Source organism: Cyphellophora europaea (genome assembly GCF_000365145.1).
Source record: "Cyphellophora europaea CBS 101466 unplaced genomic scaffold supercont1.9, whole genome shotgun sequence".
Classification (NCBI taxonomy): Eukaryota; Fungi; Ascomycota; class Eurotiomycetes; order Chaetothyriales; family Cyphellophoraceae; genus Cyphellophora; species Cyphellophora europaea.
In genome coordinates, this window is record NW_008481815.1 from 281,814 (window position 1) to 301,497 (window position 19,684).

At 55.4% G+C, this 19,684-nt stretch overlaps 8 protein-coding genes across 8 annotated transcripts; 2 read left to right on the top strand and 6 right to left on the bottom strand.

Annotated features, from left to right (window-relative positions):
* Positions 1 to 106: 106 nt before the first annotated feature.
* Positions 107 to 1,082, top strand: HMPREF1541_08570 (uncharacterized protein; the record flags this gene model as incomplete). The annotated part of the gene is made up of 3 exons (XM_008722889.1): positions 107 to 167; positions 235 to 318; positions 412 to 1,082. 3 exons carry the CDS (start codon positions 107 to 109, stop codon positions 1,080 to 1,082), a joined length of 816 nt encoding a protein of 271 aa, XP_008721111.1.
* Positions 1,083 to 1,573: 491 nt separating this feature from the next.
* HMPREF1541_08571 (uncharacterized protein) lies at positions 1,574 to 2,932 on the bottom strand (the record flags this gene model as incomplete). Its single annotated transcript, XM_008722890.1, has 1 exon — positions 1,574 to 2,932. The coding sequence occupies one exon, from the start codon at positions 2,930 to 2,932 to the stop codon at positions 1,574 to 1,576; it is 1,359 nt and encodes a 452-aa protein (XP_008721112.1).
* A 422-nt stretch (positions 2,933 to 3,354) lies between these two features.
* Positions 3,355 to 4,314, bottom strand: HMPREF1541_08572 (uncharacterized protein; the record flags this gene model as incomplete). Its single annotated transcript, XM_008722891.1, has 1 exon — positions 3,355 to 4,314. One exon carries the CDS (start codon positions 4,312 to 4,314, stop codon positions 3,355 to 3,357), a length of 960 nt encoding a protein of 319 aa, XP_008721113.1.
* A 1,523-nt stretch (positions 4,315 to 5,837) lies between these two features.
* Positions 5,838 to 6,446, top strand: HMPREF1541_08573 (uncharacterized protein; the record flags this gene model as incomplete). Its single annotated transcript, XM_008722892.1, has 4 exons — positions 5,838 to 6,057; positions 6,111 to 6,147; positions 6,205 to 6,266; positions 6,370 to 6,446. The coding sequence occupies 4 exons, from the start codon at positions 5,838 to 5,840 to the stop codon at positions 6,444 to 6,446; spliced, it is 396 nt and encodes a 131-aa protein (XP_008721114.1).
* Positions 6,447 to 7,003: 557 nt separating this feature from the next.
* Positions 7,004 to 10,966, bottom strand: HMPREF1541_08574 (uncharacterized protein; the record flags this gene model as incomplete). The annotated part of the gene is made up of 1 exon (XM_008722893.1): positions 7,004 to 10,966. The coding sequence occupies one exon, from the start codon at positions 10,964 to 10,966 to the stop codon at positions 7,004 to 7,006; it is 3,963 nt and encodes a 1,320-aa protein (XP_008721115.1).
* A 392-nt stretch (positions 10,967 to 11,358) lies between these two features.
* Positions 11,359 to 13,199, bottom strand: HMPREF1541_08575 (uncharacterized protein; the record flags this gene model as incomplete). The annotated part of the gene is made up of 2 exons (XM_008722894.1): positions 11,359 to 12,261; positions 12,309 to 13,199. The coding sequence occupies 2 exons, from the start codon at positions 13,197 to 13,199 to the stop codon at positions 11,359 to 11,361; spliced, it is 1,794 nt and encodes a 597-aa protein (XP_008721116.1).
* A 911-nt stretch (positions 13,200 to 14,110) lies between these two features.
* Positions 14,111 to 16,093, bottom strand: HMPREF1541_08576 (uncharacterized protein; the record flags this gene model as incomplete). The annotated part of the gene is made up of 5 exons (XM_008722895.1): positions 14,111 to 15,164; positions 15,209 to 15,268; positions 15,316 to 15,498; positions 15,549 to 15,773; positions 15,924 to 16,093. The coding sequence occupies 5 exons, from the start codon at positions 16,091 to 16,093 to the stop codon at positions 14,111 to 14,113; spliced, it is 1,692 nt and encodes a 563-aa protein (XP_008721117.1).
* Positions 16,094 to 16,807: 714 nt separating this feature from the next.
* On the bottom strand, positions 16,808 to 18,956 carry HMPREF1541_08577 (V-type proton ATPase catalytic subunit A; the record flags this gene model as incomplete). The annotated part of the gene is made up of 4 exons (XM_008722896.1): positions 16,808 to 17,808; positions 17,860 to 18,477; positions 18,520 to 18,556; positions 18,585 to 18,956. The coding sequence occupies 4 exons, from the start codon at positions 18,954 to 18,956 to the stop codon at positions 16,808 to 16,810; spliced, it is 2,028 nt and encodes a 675-aa protein (XP_008721118.1).
* Positions 18,957 to 19,684: the final 728 nt, after the last annotated feature.

Consider the following 19,684-nt stretch of genomic DNA (forward strand, 5'->3'; position numbering starts at 1 on the left):
ACAACACGCGCTTTCGGTGCCCCTCATCGATTTTTTGTTGGACCAAAGATTCACGCCTCGACCGGACACTCGAACTCTGCTACAACACTGTCTGCGACTGCCCAACATGCTGATACAAGAGAGCTTCAAAGATGTGCCCACCAAGGCGGACGGCGAGGGGACCATGCGTACGCTCACCCTCCTCCAACTCCCTCCAACACCCCGCCCGCGTCCACGACTAAAAGCTCCGTCAAGGCATCTTCATCTTCCACCCCACAATAGCAGGCTACCCACAGGCAAAGTTCCCCGGCGTCGTCCTGTTCAGTGAAATCTACCAAGGTACGCTTTCTCCCCTGCCCCTCCCTCCCCGTCTCCCCGCCACCGACCCACCGCCCCCACAGCACGAGCTCACATCACACCACCTCCACACAGTAACCGGCCCCGTCTCCCGCTTCGCGCGCCAGATCGCCGGCCAAGGCTACATCGTCGCGGCCCCGTCCTCGTACCACGAATTCACCGGCCCGGAGCCCCTCGCATACGATGTCCCCGGCACCGACGCGGGCAATGAGTGGAAGATCACCAAGAAGGTTTCCGCGTACGACGAGGACGCACAGCTCGCCGTCACGGCCCTCCTGGGCCTCAAGACGTGCAACGGCCGCGTCGGCGCCACGGGCATGTGCTTGGGAGGCCACCTGGCCTACCGGTGCGCGCTGGACCACCGCGTCAGCGCCGCCGTGTGCTACTTTGCCACCGACATCCACAGCCACAGTCTAGGGCAGGGGAAGCAGGATGACAGTCTGCAGCGCGCGGGGGACGTGAAGGGGGAGTTGGTGATGATTTTTGGCAAGAGCGATAATCACGTGCCGCCTGAGGGGAGGGATCTGATTCGGAAGACGCTGCATGACAAAGGGGTGCTGTTTAGTTGGTATGAGGTGTTTGGCGCGCAGCATGCGTTTATCAGGGATGAGCTGAGTAAGGGGCGGTATGACCCGGCCATCACCAAGGTGTGCTTTGAGATGCTGCTGGAGGTATTTGAAAGGAGGTTGAAGGTCGATCTGGGGGAGCCCAGTGGCGAGAAGTTGGTGGTGGAGGATGTGTGTTGAAAAGAGGCAGAGGGGAGAGGAGAGGGAAGCCCATCTTGAGAGAGAGCTGTCAAATGGGTAGGGAGCGGGTCAGTCGCCGTGGATGGGCAGAGGAGATAAGATAAGCAGTACTGCATGCAAATTGGCTGTAGCGATACGCATTCGTCAACACTCTCCGATCGAGAGAAGAGAATGAAGCTGTGTACACACTACAAGTCCTGACTCGCAGTCGAGTGCGGAGGAGTCATCAAGTGTTGTTAAGTGTTTCTTAGCTAAACGTTGTTGAGACACGAACAAACGGACGCTGCCCTCGCGCCGCTGAAAGTCGAGAACTGCCAGATTGGGAAGGTCGCTAACCCGATAGAATATTTTCGTGGTGCATTCACTGCCTGACTGGCGTTCCAAGTATTTGACTTCAAGTACCACTGCCAATACACGCACTTGCGCGGGCAAGAATTTCTCTGGGAAGAGGCCCCCGCCATCGTCCCAGTACTGTTGTACCCATCGACTTCTCACAACTTCGCCCCGGCCCCCTGCGGATCCCCCTCGCCCGTCGTCTTATACCCGAAGAGATACGCAGCGACCTTGCGCATCTGCACCTCCTCACTCCCCTCGGTGATGCGATAGCGCCTGAAGTGCCGCCAGATGTGCTCGAACGGGTACTCGCGACTGTAGCCCACGCCGCCGTGGACCTGAATGGCGCGATCCGCCGCCTCGCAGCACAGGCGGTTCGCGTAGTAGTTACACATGCCGATCTTGCCGCCGAGTTTCCTCTCAATGTCGATCCAGGGACTGCGGCCGGCGGCGTGCGCCGTGGCCGTGACGGCGTCCATCTCAGTGGCGGTGCGCAGGATCAGGAGGCGCAGCATCTCCTGCTGCGTCGAGAGCTCGACGAGCGGCCACTGAATGGCCTGGTTGGCGCTGAGGGGCTTGCCGAAGACGACGCGCTGCTTGGCGTAGCGGACCGAGGCGTCGATGCAGAAGCGCGCGGCGCCGCAGCTCGAGGCGGCCTGGCGGATGCGGTTCTCGTGCGTGAAGGTTTGCGCGATGGCGAGGCCGTTGTCGGTTGGGCCGAGGATGGCGGAGGCGGGGACGCGGACTTTGCGGAGGGAGATGGTGGCGTGGTCCGTCGGCATGTTGAGTGTCCATTCGAAGGACTCGACTTTGAAGCCGGGGGTGGTGGTGGGGACGATGAAGGCTGTGATGCCTTTGGGGCTGCCGGCTTTGCCCGACGTGCGCGCGAAGATGAGTGAGTGAGTCGCGCTGTGGGCGCCCGTCTGCCACTTCTTGTTGCCGTTGATCTCGTAGCCTGGCGTGCCGTCGTCGAGCTTGCAGGGAGTGGCGGTCGTGTCCATGTGAGTGGCATCGCTGCCATGGTGGATCTCGGTGACACCGAATGTGGCGCGAAAGGTGCCGTTGGTGGAGGCCGGGATGTACTTGTCCTTCTGCTCCTGCGTGCCGTAATGGTGCAGCATGATGACGATGGGGTTGTTGCCCACGACGGAGTGCTCGTTCTGTAGGTCATTGGCCAGGCTCACACCGCCGCCATAGACGGGGTGCGATGCGAGGTGGTAGCGGATGGCGCACATGGTGATGTTCTGTTGCGTCGAGCCCGCACCGCCGTATTCCTTGGGGTAGGCGAAGCGGAAGAAGCCTGCTTCATCAGCCAGCTTCTTGGCTTGCTTGAGGAGTGCCTCCCAGTCCTCGGTTGGCAGACCGCCGTTGTTCCATTGCGTACGAGATGCCTCGCGGCGGTGGTCGAAGAAGCGATTGTTGTCGTCCTTGTGTTGGAGAGGCAGGATGGTTTTGTTGATGAAGGTGTCGATACGGGAGATGTGCTCCTGCACGTCTTTTGGTAGGTCGAAGTTCATCGTGGCGGGATTTATGCCCCTGTTACCTTTGCTGATCCGTCTCACAGATAGAAGACCAGGACTGACCATCGACCATCAACCATTTCTGCAGCCGTGGCAGACAATGGAGGAGTGGCGTGTCTCTGTCGGCTAATGCTGATCTTGGATGCGGAGATGGAGCGAGGTCCTGCGATGCCGAGGTCGAGCTAAGCTCGGTGCCAAGACTTTTACTGCCCCATCCCCACGGGGTTGAAGATGGGAGCATAGATGAGCTAGCACGCTACAAAATAAAGGCATAAGAGTCAAAAGCAAGCTTCGGTATGGGATAGAGTGTATCCTAAAAGCGTAGCAGGCCAACACTGACGACTACCCGGTCGCTAAAGAAAGGACAAATGTCCTGATTGAGTCTTCGTTCGCCCTCAATTCTCGGCTGAATCATGGGCTTAGAACACCAGCGTAGCCCCAGCCGTACCCACGACAGCACTCTTGACGCCTCCAGAGCCAAGCAGAGTGTACTGGTAGGGCACAGTGGTCAGAGAGCCTTCCGGGGCAGAACTCTCGGCGCCTCCAAAGTCATTGTCCTTCTCAACTGCAAACCCTTCGTTCGTTGCGTACAAGGCTTTCTTGCCGCCACTGAAAACATTGCTCTCAACCAACAACTCGGCTCCCAGACGGGTGTTGATGCCATCGCTGACATTCTCGTATACGCTGTTGAAGATGTGGCCGGTTCCAAAGCGGAATGAAGGTCCTCGAGAGTTGATGTTAGACCAGTAGTTGTTGGCGTATGTGACATGCAGGGTTCCTCGGTCCTCGACCTCGTTCGAGTCAGAGTGTCCAACAAGGGAGGCCTTGAAATGATCATGCAGGTGAGTATTCGAGACAGTCACGAAATCGCTGCCGTGGGTGATATCAAGCAAGCCGTCATAAAAGTCCTTGTCATGGGCCATGTCGGAAGACAGGTCGCAGTGGTCGACCCAGACGTTGGTGGAGGCTTCGATACCGATAGCGTCGCCATTGGCAGCTTCAACCTTGGCGATGGAAAGATTGCGCACAATGACGTTCCTGACGCCCTTGATGTAGAAGCCAAAGCCCGAAATCTTAGCATTGCTGTCCTTCCCAAGGATGGACTTGTTCGAACCCACGCGGACCTTCTCTGTGCCAGATATCGCACCATCGATAATGACGATCGCAGGCGCATCCCCACTAAGGGCAGTCTGAAGGTCAGCAATGTTTGATACTGTGACCGTTGAACCACCCGCACCGCCAGTCGTGCCGCCGTTAGTTGTTGCGAATCCAACGTTTGCTGCTTCGGTGGCATCAGCTCGTTTCACAAGAGGTACAGCTTGCGAGAGCTGGGAAACGGCAGCCAGGCCGAGAGTGAGCAGTGAGAATCTCATCGTCATTGGCGCAATACGTGTGCTGCTATATCAGGGAGACAAAAATCGAAGAAGCGAACGAAACAGTCACCAGCACCTAGAATGAAGGAGTGACAAGAGGCGAATGGAACGAAGGACCGACTGCAGTAGCAGGAGTGAGGACGAGAGTGCGAACGCTCTGATGCTCGCGGTATATACTCCGCGGCGCTCAATCTGGCACCCCGGTGTGCAGTGGAGACGACCAAGAAGGTTGGTTTTCTGCTGACCAGGGCAGTGGTTGCATTGAGAAGAAAGCCAAGCGAGACCAGTGGTCTGCTCGGCGCCAGCGGACGGGGATGCAACAAGACGGGCCAGGAGCCGAATTGGCCCTGATGAAGTATTTGAAAAGGATACGTACATACCTGGTCCGGTCCCACGTGCACAGGATTGGACAAAGACCGCGATCTGGTATTTGAAACGACACTGAGCCGGGTATCCTGGCCGGTGCACAGGGCACGATGGCTAACCGAGGAGCAGGCGTGTTTCACGATGTGGACGCTCGGCTAATAGAGTAACGTTCTCGGCTCAATTGCAGTGTCGTTGCTGCGAGATCTTTCAACCCGATCTTTGGGAGCGACGGTCCCGGCGCTGAGAAGGACGAAGGAATTTGCCATGGCGGCGTGGTCATAGGTGGGAGGCGGAAATTAGGCACTGTTTCACCAGACGGCTCGTTCCCTCGGCGAGCGACCAAGCTGGAAACCTCGCTGCACGCGCATGATGCGGTTTACTACTTGAAGACGACCCCTTCGGCTATAACAGTAGAACTTCTGCTGGCGTACGCGTCTAGAGCTCGAAGAATACGGCGCAGATAGGGAAGGGCGCGTGCTGGGTGATCGTTCTCAGGGCTCTCCGATCTCACGTTACACAAGTGCAGTCTGCATTAGATTTGGCATTGCGGTGCAAGATCTGGTCGATACCGGCATCAACAGCACGCAGTATGCCTCGCTGCCGGATCAAGAGCTTCATGACGAAGTACCGGAACCCCCGTGGTACGTCCCTTGATCACGTGACACTGTGCGACACATTCATTCGTGCGAAGTGACAAGAGGCTACCGCCGCGGTGAGTGTGGTGTCCTGGTTCTCGCTCTAGATGTGAGAAAGAACATCCAGCGACGGGTCTCGCAACATCATTGTTCAGCTCCAAGCCAATGTCTTCTCCGTCCGCCGTTCAGATCCGCCCGCTGGCTTATGCCGAGACCTCATCCAGATCCTAACTCCGCTAAAACGCGCTGGTCCCCATGGGATTATGCCCTGGCTTTGGCAAGATTGAACGCCGTTACATAGCCAGCAATGCTCAGAGACTGGCTGACTATAGCATCTCCAAAGACTTGCCACCTCACGCCGGAGAACCGCTAGCCGAATCCCAGTGGGCCAGCAACGTGAGTACGAATAAGGCACAGCAGCTGCTTGTATATAAGTATCGACATAGCGCAGCCCATCGAAACAAGAGCAGAGCACATCAACTCGTGCAAAGCATTTGTGAACCTTGATATAGCCTCGAATCTTGCACCATGACAATCAACCACATCTTCATCCGCGTCACGGCCTCGCGCTTCGCCGCCGTCCGACACTTCTACGCCAACGCACTCAAGCCTCTGGGCTACCGCGAACTAATCACCGTGGACCCCAATGGCTACGTGGGCATCGGCTCGGACTATCCGTATCTCTTCCTCAAGGCCCTGCCTGAGGGTCAGCAGAGCCTGCCCACACATATCGCTTTTGACGCCTCGGGTATGAATCCCACAGCTAAGAGAAAGAGCTACTGGCGCTGACCGAGACTACAGAGAACGCAGAAGTAGACGCCTTCTACGCATCAGGGATGTGAGTAGTGGACCTCCATTGATACAGTCCTCGAGAGCACGCTAACACACCCCAAAGTGCAGCAGGTGGCGAAGACAACGGCAAACCTCGCATTCACAACGAAATGAGCGTGCAGCCTTGTACGTTCCCCCCCCGCCCCCTCTCTCTCCCTATTCATCCAAAAACACAAGGTCCCATTGACCGTCCGATTGAGTTCAATCCACTGATCATTCCTTTCGGCAGACTATTCCGGCTTCGTGCTCGACCCAGACGGGAACAACGTCGAAGCCGTCTCTCTCCCATCCCGGCAGGGCAGATAGCAGCGCGGTCGCGAAAGCAAACGCCCACCAAGCTCTTCGGAGGATGGGCGACCGGGAACGAATTACAGCGAGATACAGAAATAAAGAGGCCCCTTGTTCGTGTCGCAAAAAGTCTTTGCAGATCACTAACCGCCTACCAAGTCTTATTTTGTGGCTGTGTTCTTCGCAGCGCTGCATTACTTGTTTACGAAAGATTCTGTTGAAATGCCGCTGACAAACATTTCTCGGTCTTGTTGCCAGATCCGGACGAAGGGGGTTGTGCAACGCAAGAGTGTGATCTAGGCAACATTGCTACAGGCACGAAGTAAACGGTTAAAGGGGCCTCAGTTCTGACTAGTGGGCATTTCGTGCCCTGAATTGCTGTACTCACAGTCGCATTCGATGTCGCCCACAAACCTTCACTTTGTTCACGCCCAGTCTTCAAAGACGAGTTGAGCGCTCTATACCCAAAACCGCGACCAATACCTAAAGGTACTTAAGGCACAAAACATGGCAAAAAATGTCGGGTCAAGTCAAATCAAATCAGCCATCATAGATCTCACCCACAGGTCCGTTCATTACTCCTTCCACTCCACCGAAGCAGCCAAGGCCCCATTCTCATCCACAATGTCCGGACCCAGCACGACCTGACAGACGAAATGTTCGCGGAAGTGGCCGCCATCGGGGAACTTGAAACAGCTTCCGTGGTCTGCAGCGTCAGCAGCGCTTGCTCGCCCCCTGTCCGAATGCTGCATCGGTGTTGCATCATCGGCGGCAGGAATATCGCGCTTCGACGACAGCCGCAGGCATACGCAGCGGTCACACGTCAAGACACGCCAATCCAGCACGACGAGCGCCACCCTCCTCCGCACCTCTCTTTCCCAGCGCCCGTCGGCCTGACGATGGTTTGCCAGCTTGGCAGCCGCTATCCCCAGATCCCAGATATCCTTGGCTGCGGCGTCCTGGTTGGCTGCGTCAATGAGCATCACTGAATCGGTGTGGTTTGCGTTCAACGCGTTCGCAACGAAGGTGCTGCGGCAGAACGTGAAGGTCCCGGTAGATTCGGAGAGTGGGTTGAGAATGCCTTCTGCTGACTGGTCGGAGGAAAGAATGCTACCGGACAGGAGCATCGACATGGGATTCGCCGAGTTCGTGCTGAGGGATACACGCATCCGCTCGCGCGTGGCAAGGTCAGACTTCGATGGACCGGTGGGAAGGATAGCGGTGTCTGCAGGCCGAATTGTGTCGGGTGAAGGCCGACCATGATGGTCAGCCGCCTCTTGAGACCGTGGGAGCACTCGCTCGCTATGGGACATCCGGCCTGCATTAGGCACTTCAATTTGGACTCGCTTTGCCGAATGGTTCGATGGTGCCGGTGCACGTTTGTCGGAGGGTGCTGCAACTGCTTCATCAAGGATTGTGTCTCCCGTCCGTGCTTGCTCTAGCTGCGCGGTCTGCTGTGGAGGTTGTCGTGCTGTGTCCTGGCGAGTTGCCTCTTCTTTGCGCGCCGCCTCTTCCGTGCTGGGCGGAGTTGGCATGCGTGTTGGTGGATCAGGCCCAGTCGTGGCAAGGTTTGGCTCCGAGTTCTTTGTGGACTCGGAGATAGATAGTTTGGACTTCATGGTCTTGCCTTTTCCGGTAACGTGCGGCTCGCGTGCTCTTGTCCCAGATGCAGAAGGGGGAGGTACTCTCTGTACGGGGCTTTGACTCGGCATCTCAGCTAGCGGTGGCCTCTCGCTGCTGACACTACTCATACTCGTCCGTCTGGGAGGGCTTTCGGATGCGCCGTCAATGCAAATCGCGCTTGGTCGCCTTCTTGTCTCAAAGTCGGTGTCGGTGCGTGACGCGCCAAGGAGAGAAAGCGGTACAGCAATCGGGGATGATGGAGGAGGAGTAGTGGACTGCAAGCTGGGAACTCTTACTGTCAACGGATCTCGCGCGTTCGTTCTGGCTAGCACGACATTGGTCCGCCTCGCTGCTGGCGATGGAGGCGGAGATTGCGTAGAATGTGTCAGGTCGATACACTCCTTCGCTGGAGAAGGCGTTTGCAAAATGGTCCAACCCTCGGTGGTCGTTCGCTGTCGCTTGTTGGCTCCTGCAACGGGACTTGTATGCATAGCTCGCCGCTTTCCGCGCGGAGGCTCCATGGGCGTCGGCGAAGATGGCGGTGGGCTTTGTCGCTGCGATGCATCCAAGATGGATGAGTTTCCAGGAACACTTGAAAGGCCCACAGACCGCGCAGGCTGACTCGCTGAGGTCCTTGTCGTAGAAGGCGTTTTCGTCACGGTTGTCGCCGTGGTCTGAGAAGCACTGCTCCGCCGATATGGCTGACAACCCGGAGGAAACTCGACAGGATCCGTGAAGATTTGCGGCCGAGGACCCTTGCGACTCGAGACTGGCGAGAGGCTGATCGCGGCTGCGCTCTGCGGTGTGCGACCAGGCGAGACAGTGCTTTGCGTATTGAGTTTGTCAGCAGCCGCGCTCTTCTTTCCATCCACTTTCACAAGGCGTTCGAGCCAATGCTGAACTTCTTCCGAATCTCTTTCAACAGGTCCGGCATGAGCCTGGACAGCAGCCTGTTGTAGCTCCTGGTAGCTTTGCGTGTCGACGATTGTCCGATCAAGGTGGATTTTCGTCACTCTTGGGAATCGTAGCGTCCAGAAGTTGCAGTTGCTATTCTTATCATATCCCGCTCCCAAGCACTCCACAATATAAGGCTCCTTGAAGAGCACGGCCGGCGTGGCTCCTGAGATCATCATTTCAACCTCGCACAGATCTCCATGATTGTCGAAATCGACGACCTGGCCTTCACCACGAGTGTTGAGGAGTTGGAGACATTCTGGTGGTATTGCCTTGACCCCGGCATAGATTCGATCCACGACTCGGAAGACTGGCTTTCTTCCGTACCGTTCAACAGCCTCCTTGTTGTGCAGGCAGGCCAGGTAGAAGCAATTCCATTGACGCACGCTGGACGTGTCGCGCGCTGCATCTTGTCTGGCGCCGACGATACACAGATCGGCTGAGTCACCGAGCTGAGCCAGGTAATCACGCTTCAGCTTAAATACAGGCGGCGGGCGGGTGTCATCCAACGAATGATACGGATCGTCTTTGCCCTTGAGTACGAGACCTTCCCATCTGCTGCTGATCGCATGAGCAAAGATCTCGCGGAGACGACGCTTGCATGCCCTTGCGTCTCTGAATTGACTGAAGTCGATCAGTTGCCGTTCCACAATATCTGAGATGCCCTCAATCGTCGTCACCATCCTCTTCAGATGCCGCCGCCGGTCTTCGTGTGATGCTTGCGGTGAGATTTTATCATCGAGCAAAAGAACATCGTAGAACACGATCATGAGCTGCTCATGCTCTTTTCGCGGAGAATCATTCTCAGTACCAAGCCACCTGCCTCCATGCATAACGTGCTTCCTGATCTTATGAAACGGCTCAACCGCCTTTGTGGCTCGACTCCAAACTAATAGTTCGCCGTCCAGGATCGCTTTGGACTTGATTCTGCAATTTGGCCCGCCCAGATCCAGTCCTTTTCTGATGGCTCGCTGTAGTCGTTGACGGTCCTTGGTTGAATCTTTGCCGCTTTTCGAAAAGATTTGAATGGTGTAGTTGCCCGAAACCTGGTCCCTTTCAATGTGAATTTGGCAATACTCGCCATCATACTTCCTCTCGACACTCATGATTCTGTTCTTTGCCAGCTTGACGGCGTGGTTGAAACCTCTTGCCTTTTCGAATGGCGTTCTCGACAACATCGTACCGACCCGTGGCCCAATCAACTCAGCCGCTCTGGCTTTCAAGGCCCTTGCTTCGACCGCGCTTGTCGTATGGGACCAAACACTACCACAGTCTGTACCAAGGATCTCTGCAGCCGTCTCCAAGTCGTTCACCACCCTGAGTACGTCCCGCAACAGGAAGTGAAATGCATCCATTGTCACCGGCTCAGGAATCCTGATAGTTTTGAAGTCCTTGAAGATCAGCCGCGTGAACCACTTGGCCTCGTTGCTCGTCATGACCCTGAGCAAAGGTGTGAGGATCGCAGCTGCCGATCTCCCACTTGCAGACTCACAAACCCTGGCCGCCGAGTAAGGAGAATTTGAGGCAAGCTCAAGCAACGCCGCATCGACCTCCTCGACCGTTACCTGTCGCCGATCCGTGAGAGTCCCATCCCTGGCCTTGTCCTCAGTTTCAGCCACCAGATCCCCGACGATCTGCGCAAAGTCCCTGGTGTCGGTCGCCCAGTCACGCAGAAGCCTCGCGCGGCCACTTCCGAGTAACAGACAACGCGGAAGGATGTGACTCAGGGACGCTTCGCGAACGTTGTAGCTCCGGTGCGGCAGGCGCTCGGGGAACAGACATGACAGAAGTGCTACCGCTGCTGGGCCGTGTCGAGGGATTTGGACGTCATGGTCTCGGAACCATGTCCTGACGACCTGGATGGCAGGATCGATTGCTCGGTTATGGGTGATGACTCTCTGAAGCGGAGCGCACTCGAGCTGATCTAGGAGATCGGCGAAGTCGGCGAATTTTAATGTCATAATGGTGAAGAGGCTGTTAGCGCTGCGGATCTTCCGGGGAGATGGAGGCCGCACGAGTCCTTCTGGCTTCGCATGGAAATGGTGGGTGCGACTGGCTGGAGTAATAAGATCAGCATGATGATGACTTGAACTACGGCCACTCCAATCCAGTTGGTTATAGCAGAGTGCTGAGGGCCGTGACTATCGGCATTGGCGATGGACTTGAAGGGTGACAAAAAGTGAGTGAGAGGTGGAGGTGATTGATGTGACGCGTCAGCCAATCACAACGCGGCATACAAATATCATGCCAAGATTCTCAATATGAGGCTCGACCTCGACGGGAGCCTTCCAATACCTATCTCAAAACGCCTCGCAATGCTCATGATACTCTTCGCATGATTGAGCAGCCTCCTCTAGGAGCTATACTCGACCATGACAAACTTCTTCAGCCACCGAATCAAAGTCGACTTCTGAGCGGTCACTTCTTCGAACGTTGGTGGCGGCGTGCGACTGCCATCCCCGTTCTCGCTCGGCTCCTCCTTGTCGTCGTTCTTTTTCTTGTTCTTCTTCTTCTTCTTCGCCGCCTCCTCTTCAGCCTCTCGTCGCTCCCGAATCACCTTCTGCGCCCACTCACCAATGTTGTCCAGCGCCTTCTGCGGGTTAGACTTGCGCATGAGGATGAAATCCTGCAGCTCTGCAGGCGAGATCTGGAACTCGGGGACCTGCTCGGCGAACTTGCCCGCCATCTCCTCCAACGATGCCTGTGAGTAGTTGTGCTGACCCTCCGTGGTGGCCTTCCGCCTGTAATTTTGCGAGTACATGCGGAGGAAGATGTCACGGGTCTGCGAGCGCGAGCACCAGTCAAGCTTGACTTTAATGTCAACGCGGCCGGCGCGGACAAGGGCATCGTCGAGGGTGTCGAGATGGTTGGTTGTCATAATCAGAACTTGTCCTTCTGGCGCACCAACGCCGTCGATCGCATTCAGAAGGCCGGAGAGCGTGACATTAGACTTCTTCTGCTTGCGCCGCCAGTGTCCGTCGTCGGACTCGTCATCATCAGAATCATCCTCGTCGAAGTCTCGACCAACACCGGCCGAGTCAATGTCCTCAAGCAAGACAAGCGGCCTGCCACTCATTGACTTGATCAGTCTGTTGAGCGTGTAGTCGTTCATGTTCTTGTCGAGCAGCGACAGGACATGGATATCAAGCTTGAAATTTCCAGCCAGGGCCATAGCGAGGGAAGACTTGCCAGTCCCTGGCGGGCCATGGAAGAGGTAGCCCCGGCGGTAGGGGATACCGAGCTTATGATACCATTGCTAATCCAAGTCAGCAGACATCACACTGTACAGGCAGAACTACAGACCTTGGTCTCAGGGGCGAGATACTCCGCCACATCATTGACGATCATCTCCTTGTCACCCTCGTTCAAATCCACCGAGCTGATCGGCCGCGCCAACTTCGTCTGCGGCCGCGACCAGCTCGCGTAGCGATCCTCCTCGTGGGTCCGGATAGTCGTCCAACGCTCCTGCTGCACCACCTTCTTCGACTTGTCAATCTCCGTGAGCAGCTCGGTGATGGGCTTCGGCGACCAGCCAAAGCAGTAAAAGGTGATCGAGTCAACCGAAGCGGGGTTGTAGAGGCTGTCGCCACCTTCCTTGCTGACGAGGAAATAGCGGCCCTGGTGTCGGAAGAGCTGCATGTTGTGCTTGGAGTGCAAGATCATCCGAAACGTTTGCTCGTCTTCGTCTTTCTGCATGCGGTTGCCATCGTCGTCGTACTCCCAATCGTCATAGTCGTTGTCACCCTCACGCTTCTTGATGAAGTAGCTGGACTCCCCCTTGAGCGAAGTGCCGGTGAAGGTGCGAACCTTCCGGAGCCATGACTGAACATCGTCGACGATAGGGTCTTGGCCCGAGACCGTGATGGATGATGTGAAGAGCTGAATGAAGTAATGCCAGGCTGTTGACATGGCACCAGTGACCATGGAGAAGTTCAGATACGAGGCTACAGCCAGCGTGAGGGCGAATGAGAGTAACTTGGCCAGGCGTGGATATCTTGCCAGTTTGGTCATGACCTTGGGGAACACCAGCATGATGTATCCCGGGATGCCACCGATATTGCCTCCAACGAGGCCGCCCATCTGTTGGATAATGTCGGAAGAGATGTCAGAGCGTGCACTCTGAAGCTCAACTGAAGGCCGAGGCGATCCAGGCGGCGTGCCACCAGGCAGGGCACCCGCATCCGAGCCAGGCATGTTTGTGTGCGTTGGAAGTCCTGTGTTGAATCTGTAAATGTTGAATTGAAGAATGATAGGATGAATAATCCCAGCGAGAGGGAAAAGAGTTCTTCAAGTAGGCTGGCATCGCACAATGGGGCGCAAGAGTTGGGTGGGTCGAATAAAGGCTGCGCCTGATCGTGCCTAGGTGAGTCACTTGAAGGGGTTGATGAGTCCCGGGCAGAGTCACACAAGCCACATACGGCTTCCGATCATTAATTGCTACTAGTACAAAGCTACAGACAAGTAGATAGCGCTGCTGGAGCTTTGTTGCCTGCCATGGTGCATGAAACGAGGAACGTCGTCGGTTGCCTAATGAACTGTAGGGCTATCGATCGGACGGGGACTCGCGTGAGCTCTATTGGGTCCATGGGTCGGAGCCCCAAGTTCAACAACCTATGAGGACCTCGAACGCCGGCATAGTTAGATCCGAGAAACATCGGACAGCAGAAGTTCTTCAAGGAGGGGCACTGCCTAGGAAGTTGTGTGGACGCCTGGCCTAGTGCGTTAGCGCGCCAAGTCCACGGTTCCACCCAAGCCTAGCGTGAATGAAAGGCACTTTTGCCTGATTCTTTCCTTTGAGCGGCAGCGGTTTTATAGCAGCACATTAAGCTAGCATTTCTACAACTTGCTCTAGTGAAGAACGATTGTGCGGTGAAAACAGCTTCCGAAAAGCTTTGTGAGAGTCAGTCGCTTTCAACCAATGAACGCCAAGAACCACCAAACCGGTGAATATATGTGGTGGCTTAGCATGATGCACCGAAGTTCCACTGCAGCTTGCCGATATCATTTTTGAGCCATGATCATGTCATTACCCAGTTACTCATTTTCGGTTATGACTTCGCTTTGCTTTGCTTTGCTTTTCGGCCGCAGGCCCATTTCATCTGTTCCTATCTTCCAAAAACGCTTCCCCACATCGAATTCAATGCTGCGATCCCTGCAGCCCTGTAGACATCGTCCTCAACAAACGAGCCAGTGTCATTGGCATGCAACACCATATCCTGTCCGTATCCTCCCATTCCGCTCTCCGGCTGTCCACCTTCACCATTCATGTATACTGGCCAGTTGGGCGTTCCCTCGACGCCGTGCCCATTGGGGTCTCCAGTAGCGATGAAGCTCGCCCACATCTTGCTCATCAACTTGGCAAGGTCAAAATACTCCTGCGGCTTGCCGGTGAAAGGATTCTCGGCATAGCCCAATCCTTCAGTGTTGTCGAACACGAATGCCACCTCCTGGAAGTGGACGACTCCCATCTCGGCGGAGAGCGGGTAAGGGATGGTGTCGAACCGATATGCATACGTCGAGACGTTGTATCGCGCATATTGCTGGTTGATGAGCCGTCGCCCAGCAGTGAATGCAAAGTCTCCCCCAAACGCACTCACGCGCTTGAATTGCTTGCCGAAAGTCTCGTCGGGGGTCCACGTGAGGGTGGCTGGGATGCCAATAGCTGGTATATCCGGGTAAGTGGCTTCGATGATCGGAGCGGTCGTTTCATCGAATCCTTGTGAAATAAGGTAGGCTCGGAAGTCGGAGTCATTGTTGATACCCATTGCTCCAAACCCTCCAGCACCTTCGTCACTATTGGTGCCGATCAGATAGGGCACTTTGACAAAGTCGCCATTGAGCATCGCGTCGTATGCATTGTAGGGGACGATCCCGCCGTCTGGTGCCCCGGTGAATCGCAAACCTGTGACGTTGAAGGCGGTGTTCAGCGTATCGAAGTCCAGCTGCCGCAGGCAGTCCAGCTTGTTGCTCGCGTCGCCACAGCCAGCAACTTGGGTCACGTTGTCAAACGAAGCTTGAGCTGAAGTCGCATTGTAGGCAGGGATGACACCATTGCCCGACTCGCCGATCACACCCGAGAACAGACCATCATCACGGCCTCCGTAGGATAAAGTGTGGACACCAGTAGACCAGGCACCAGCCGACTCGCCCCAGATGGTCCTGATATGCTTAGCTAAGTGAAGTGTATAGAGTGGCGTGCTTACACTTTACGCGGATCGCCCCCAAAGGCTTGGATATTCTCCTGGATCCACTGCAAGGCTAGCCTGGACCTGTCAACACCTCGACATCGTACAGATGGCTCGGAGATTACCTTTGATCATGAACACCGACATTGGTCGAGCCTTCATCCCTCACCTCCTGTCCGTCTAAGAATCCCCAGGCATGCAGCCGGTAGGCCATCGACAAGCCAATGATGGGCTTGCCAATGTCTACGCTGTTTTGAACGATGAAGCTGAGATTGTATCTCCGATCGGTTGCACTGCCCATGACCAGTCTGTAGAGCAATGAGTCGTGTAGATTACAATCACAAGAGTCGAGACTCACCCTCCGCCATGAATCCATGCACCAATAGGAAGCTGCTGCCCTTCCATGCCGCTAGGCCTGACAATGTTGACGACAAGGCAGTCCTCACTGACCTCATAGCCGATCTGGTCTCCACCATAACCAACGCATGTCGGGTAGTAGCTGGTCGCCTCGAGCGTGCCGTTCCATTTCTCTTGCAGCGGTTGTGGATGTCGGAATCTTAGGTCACCGAGTGGTGGTTGTGCACTGAAGGCGTTAGTAAGACAGATTCCACGCTCCTTCTCCTCGACCTGGAGTCTCGAGCCGGGGTCTAGCTATCGATAGTCGAAGGAGACTGTCTCCTTCTGAACTGGCTGACTGACCAATTCGTCTAATGAGCTGAAAGAGAAAACTCACTAGGGGACGCCAAGAAAGAGGTCTTGGTCGTAGGTTGGTTGATAAACACCCTGCACAGTTCCATTCTGGATCGTGACCGTGGGCGGAGAGCTAGCTTGCCTTTGGCCCAAGCTCAAGCCCAATGCTGTGGGAGCGACGAAGGTAAGTAGAGCGGCACGCATGACAGCCATGATGGGATAGTACAGAGCTAGAACACCGAACAACACAGGAGTCGCGGAGGACCATCGCAGCCTTTTGTACCACAGGATCTGCTTGACTACGGGAGTGCCGTGGGTTGTGCCTCCGCTCGAGCTTGGCCGTCTGCTTCATGAAGCCGACTACTGCAGATCACCTGTGGGCAGGTAAGTGTCACACATCACGGACCGCGGAACCGAGTTCCAACGGTAGCAAGCTTTCTCGAAGCCTGCTCGGTATTGCGGATCGGTGGTCATTGAGCTTGCGGGGGTAACATCAAGTATCAATGACTCGCAAACTGCGGGGAAATTTAAAAAGCCGGTGGCGAGCTCGAAGCTCCTCTCATTGCCAACTCTGGTTGGAAGCGGCGCAATTATGTACAGGCCTTGACCTATGTGGGGCACTAAATATGTAGGTCGCTGTCGAGCGGTGTTGGTGTTAGTGTATGAAGAGATGGGCCTGAGATCACGAGCTAAGGAATGCAGTGGTGTTCTAACGGGAATACTGCCGCATTAAGCCAGTCTTGTCTAGCCGAAGCGTCATGGTTTCAAGCGACGCATAAATGGCGCCGAAGAATTCTGCATCATTGTATACAATACACTGTGATTGCTACCAAGTAATCTGTATGAGTTTGCTTGTGGGAGTTCTGCCGGTGTGGCTTGGTCATTGCGTACCGCTCACTGCTAACGCCAAAATCCTCGCTTGATAGCCTAGTCATCAGACACACTGGCAAACTTCTCCAACATGTCCGAGAGAAGCTTGTCGTACTTCTTGCTAACACCTTCTTCATCGTCAGGAAGTTCGAACTTCATCGACCGCAATGCGTGCTGGATATCACCCGTGCTATCGCGAATCTTGGCCCAACTCTGTCCGCTGCTTACCGCCTTCTGAGACTCATCGTGGAACTGCATGAACCCCTTCATCATATATTCGGTCTTCCATAGCGGGCAGAACTGATCGTAATCACTGTAGCCGTTTTGTTGCAGGAAGTCGTCCTTGAGCATGGCGGCAACATCGAGCACGATCTTGTCCGAGTCACCAAGCGCAGATTTGCCGACCAACTGCACCACCTGATCCAATTCTTCAGAATTGGTGAGCAGCTCCTTGATCTTGTCGCGCAGGCGGGGAAACTCGGGATGGTCCTTCTTGTAGAAATCGTCAAGCACACTTGAGTACTTGCTGTACGATAGCGAGGTGTTGATGCTGGGAAAGTGTTTCCGCTGGGCGAGCTTCTTGTCCAAACCCCAGAAAACCTGCACGATGTTCAAGGTGGACGTGGTAACGGGGTCTGAGAAATCACCTCCGGGAGGAGAGACAGCACCGACAATTGAAACGCTTCCATTGCGCTCGGGCGAACCAAGAGCAGTCGAGGCACCAGCACGCTCGTAGAAAGACGCAAGCTTGGCTCCAAGGTAAGCAGGGAAACCCTGATCCGCAGGCATTTCTCCGAGACGACCCGAGATTTCTCTCAGCGCTTCGGCCCATCGAGAAGACGAGTCCGCCATCATGGCAACAGCCTTGCCTTGGTCTCTGAAATATTCCGCAATGGTAATTCCGGTATAGATGGAAGCTTCTCGGGCCGCGACAGGCATGTTCGAAGTGTTGGCGATCAGACATGTACGCTTCATGATGGGTTCTTGTCGGCCGTCGATGGTGATAGAGAGCTCTGGGAAGTCCATCAAGACCTCAGCCATTTCATTGCCACGCTCGCCTAATAGAGGTCAGTATAAGAACTTCACCTGGTGGAAAGTATCAGACATACCGCAACCAACGTAGACGATGATATCGCTGTTGGAGAACTTGGACACAGACTGAGAGATGACAGTCTTGCCACAGCCGAAAGCACCGGGAATGCAGACCGTGCCACCTTGGACAGAAGGGAAAAGAGCATCCAGAACACGTTGACCGACGATGAAGGGAGACTCTGCGCGCTGACGCTCGGTGACAGGACGGGGCACACGAACTGGCCATGACTGCATCATAGGATACTCTTTGGTCTCGCCGTTGAACTCAACTGTGAGTAGTGGCTCGGCCACCGTGTAATCACCCTTCTTCGCGATCTTCTTGATGGTGCCACGAGCTCGGGGCGGGAACATGACTCTGTGCTCATTGAGCAGGGAATTCTCGACGACTTTGCCCCATACATCGCCACCGCTGATATGATCTCCCTCTTTCATGGTAGGCGTAAACGCCCATTTCTTCTCGCGGTCAAGCGCTGGTACCGAAATTCCGCGGGGAATGTAAATGCTATCCGTCTTGTTGGCAATCGTCTTGAGAGGTCGCTGGATACCGTCGTAGATGGTCTCCATCAGGCCAGGACCTAGCTCGACCGACAAAGGCTTCCCGGTACGCAGCACGGGATCGCCGACTGTCACACCAGCTGATGAAAGTTAGCAGCTGCGGTAAGCTTTGGACAAGCAACTTGCCGGTTTCCTCGTAGACCTGAATGGTAGCTTTATCTGCCTCGATTCGGATGACTTCGCCGACCAGCTCGTCCTTGCCAACCTTGCAGAGCTCGTACATGGCAACGCCGATCATGTTCTCGCCAACGATGACGGGGCCCGAGACGGAGAAGACAGTGCCATGCTGGCTGTCCTCGTCGAGGCCACTCTCCTTTGCAGCAGGCATTCTTCGATATGTGCGAGCTACAGTTTCGAGTGTATTGATGGGTTGCGAAAAGGTGAAAGGATGGGCAAAAGAGGACGGTGTGTAGCTATCGTCGATGCCTTCTTCCTCAAGTAGAATGCCAAGCTCGCGGTGAACGAGGGAAAGCTCCGAGAGGTCTTCGATGCTCTTGCCAGTAATGAATTCGAGAATGCTCTTGCGATGCTTGAGGCGAGGTCTACCAAATCCTAGCATGCATGGAGCGCAGAACTCAAGTTTAAAGCTAAGAGAGTTCTAATGATCACAGAGGAGCTGGAGAGGGCGAGCTTCGCTGCCTGCGTTCGCCCAGCGTTGACTGCGCCCGCTCAAACATAGAGCCGGCCAGTGTGCCCCTCACCGCAGCCAACCACATCCTGTACCGCACCAGTCTGCCCAGCCATCCAGATACTTGACTCAACGTTAGGATACCTGGCCTGGTCTCCGACACGATAGAAAAGGAAAACCCCCATGGTCGAATGAGTACCCGCCACACCGCCAGAGCAGCCGGATGAAACAGGCGCCTGAGCTGCTGTTCGCCCAATGAGTGCTTCCTGACCACCCGCTGGAAAGGCTTATCTCCCGCTGCAGACATGTACTGTGTGGCCTGGTACGGATTTAGTGCATATGGCGTACTTGATAGAAAGTCACAAGCCCGCATTTCTGGATGTAAATGTCATGTGGTGTTCGTAAGTGAGAGAAGGGGAGATATGCTTTAAGCAGAGCCAACCTCCGGGGCGTCTTTGTCACTCGTTACGTCGGCATGTCCTCCAACTGCTTCTCCGACCTCATCTCGCCACGACCACCACAACTCGCTGGCACTCTGACCCGCTCCTCTTCCGCTTGCATCTTATCCTGCTCTGCGGGACCGCACTTCCCATTGCCACCAACCCATCTTTACGGGCAAAAGAAGCCAACACATTGTTCCGACCAAGGCGTGCACGCAT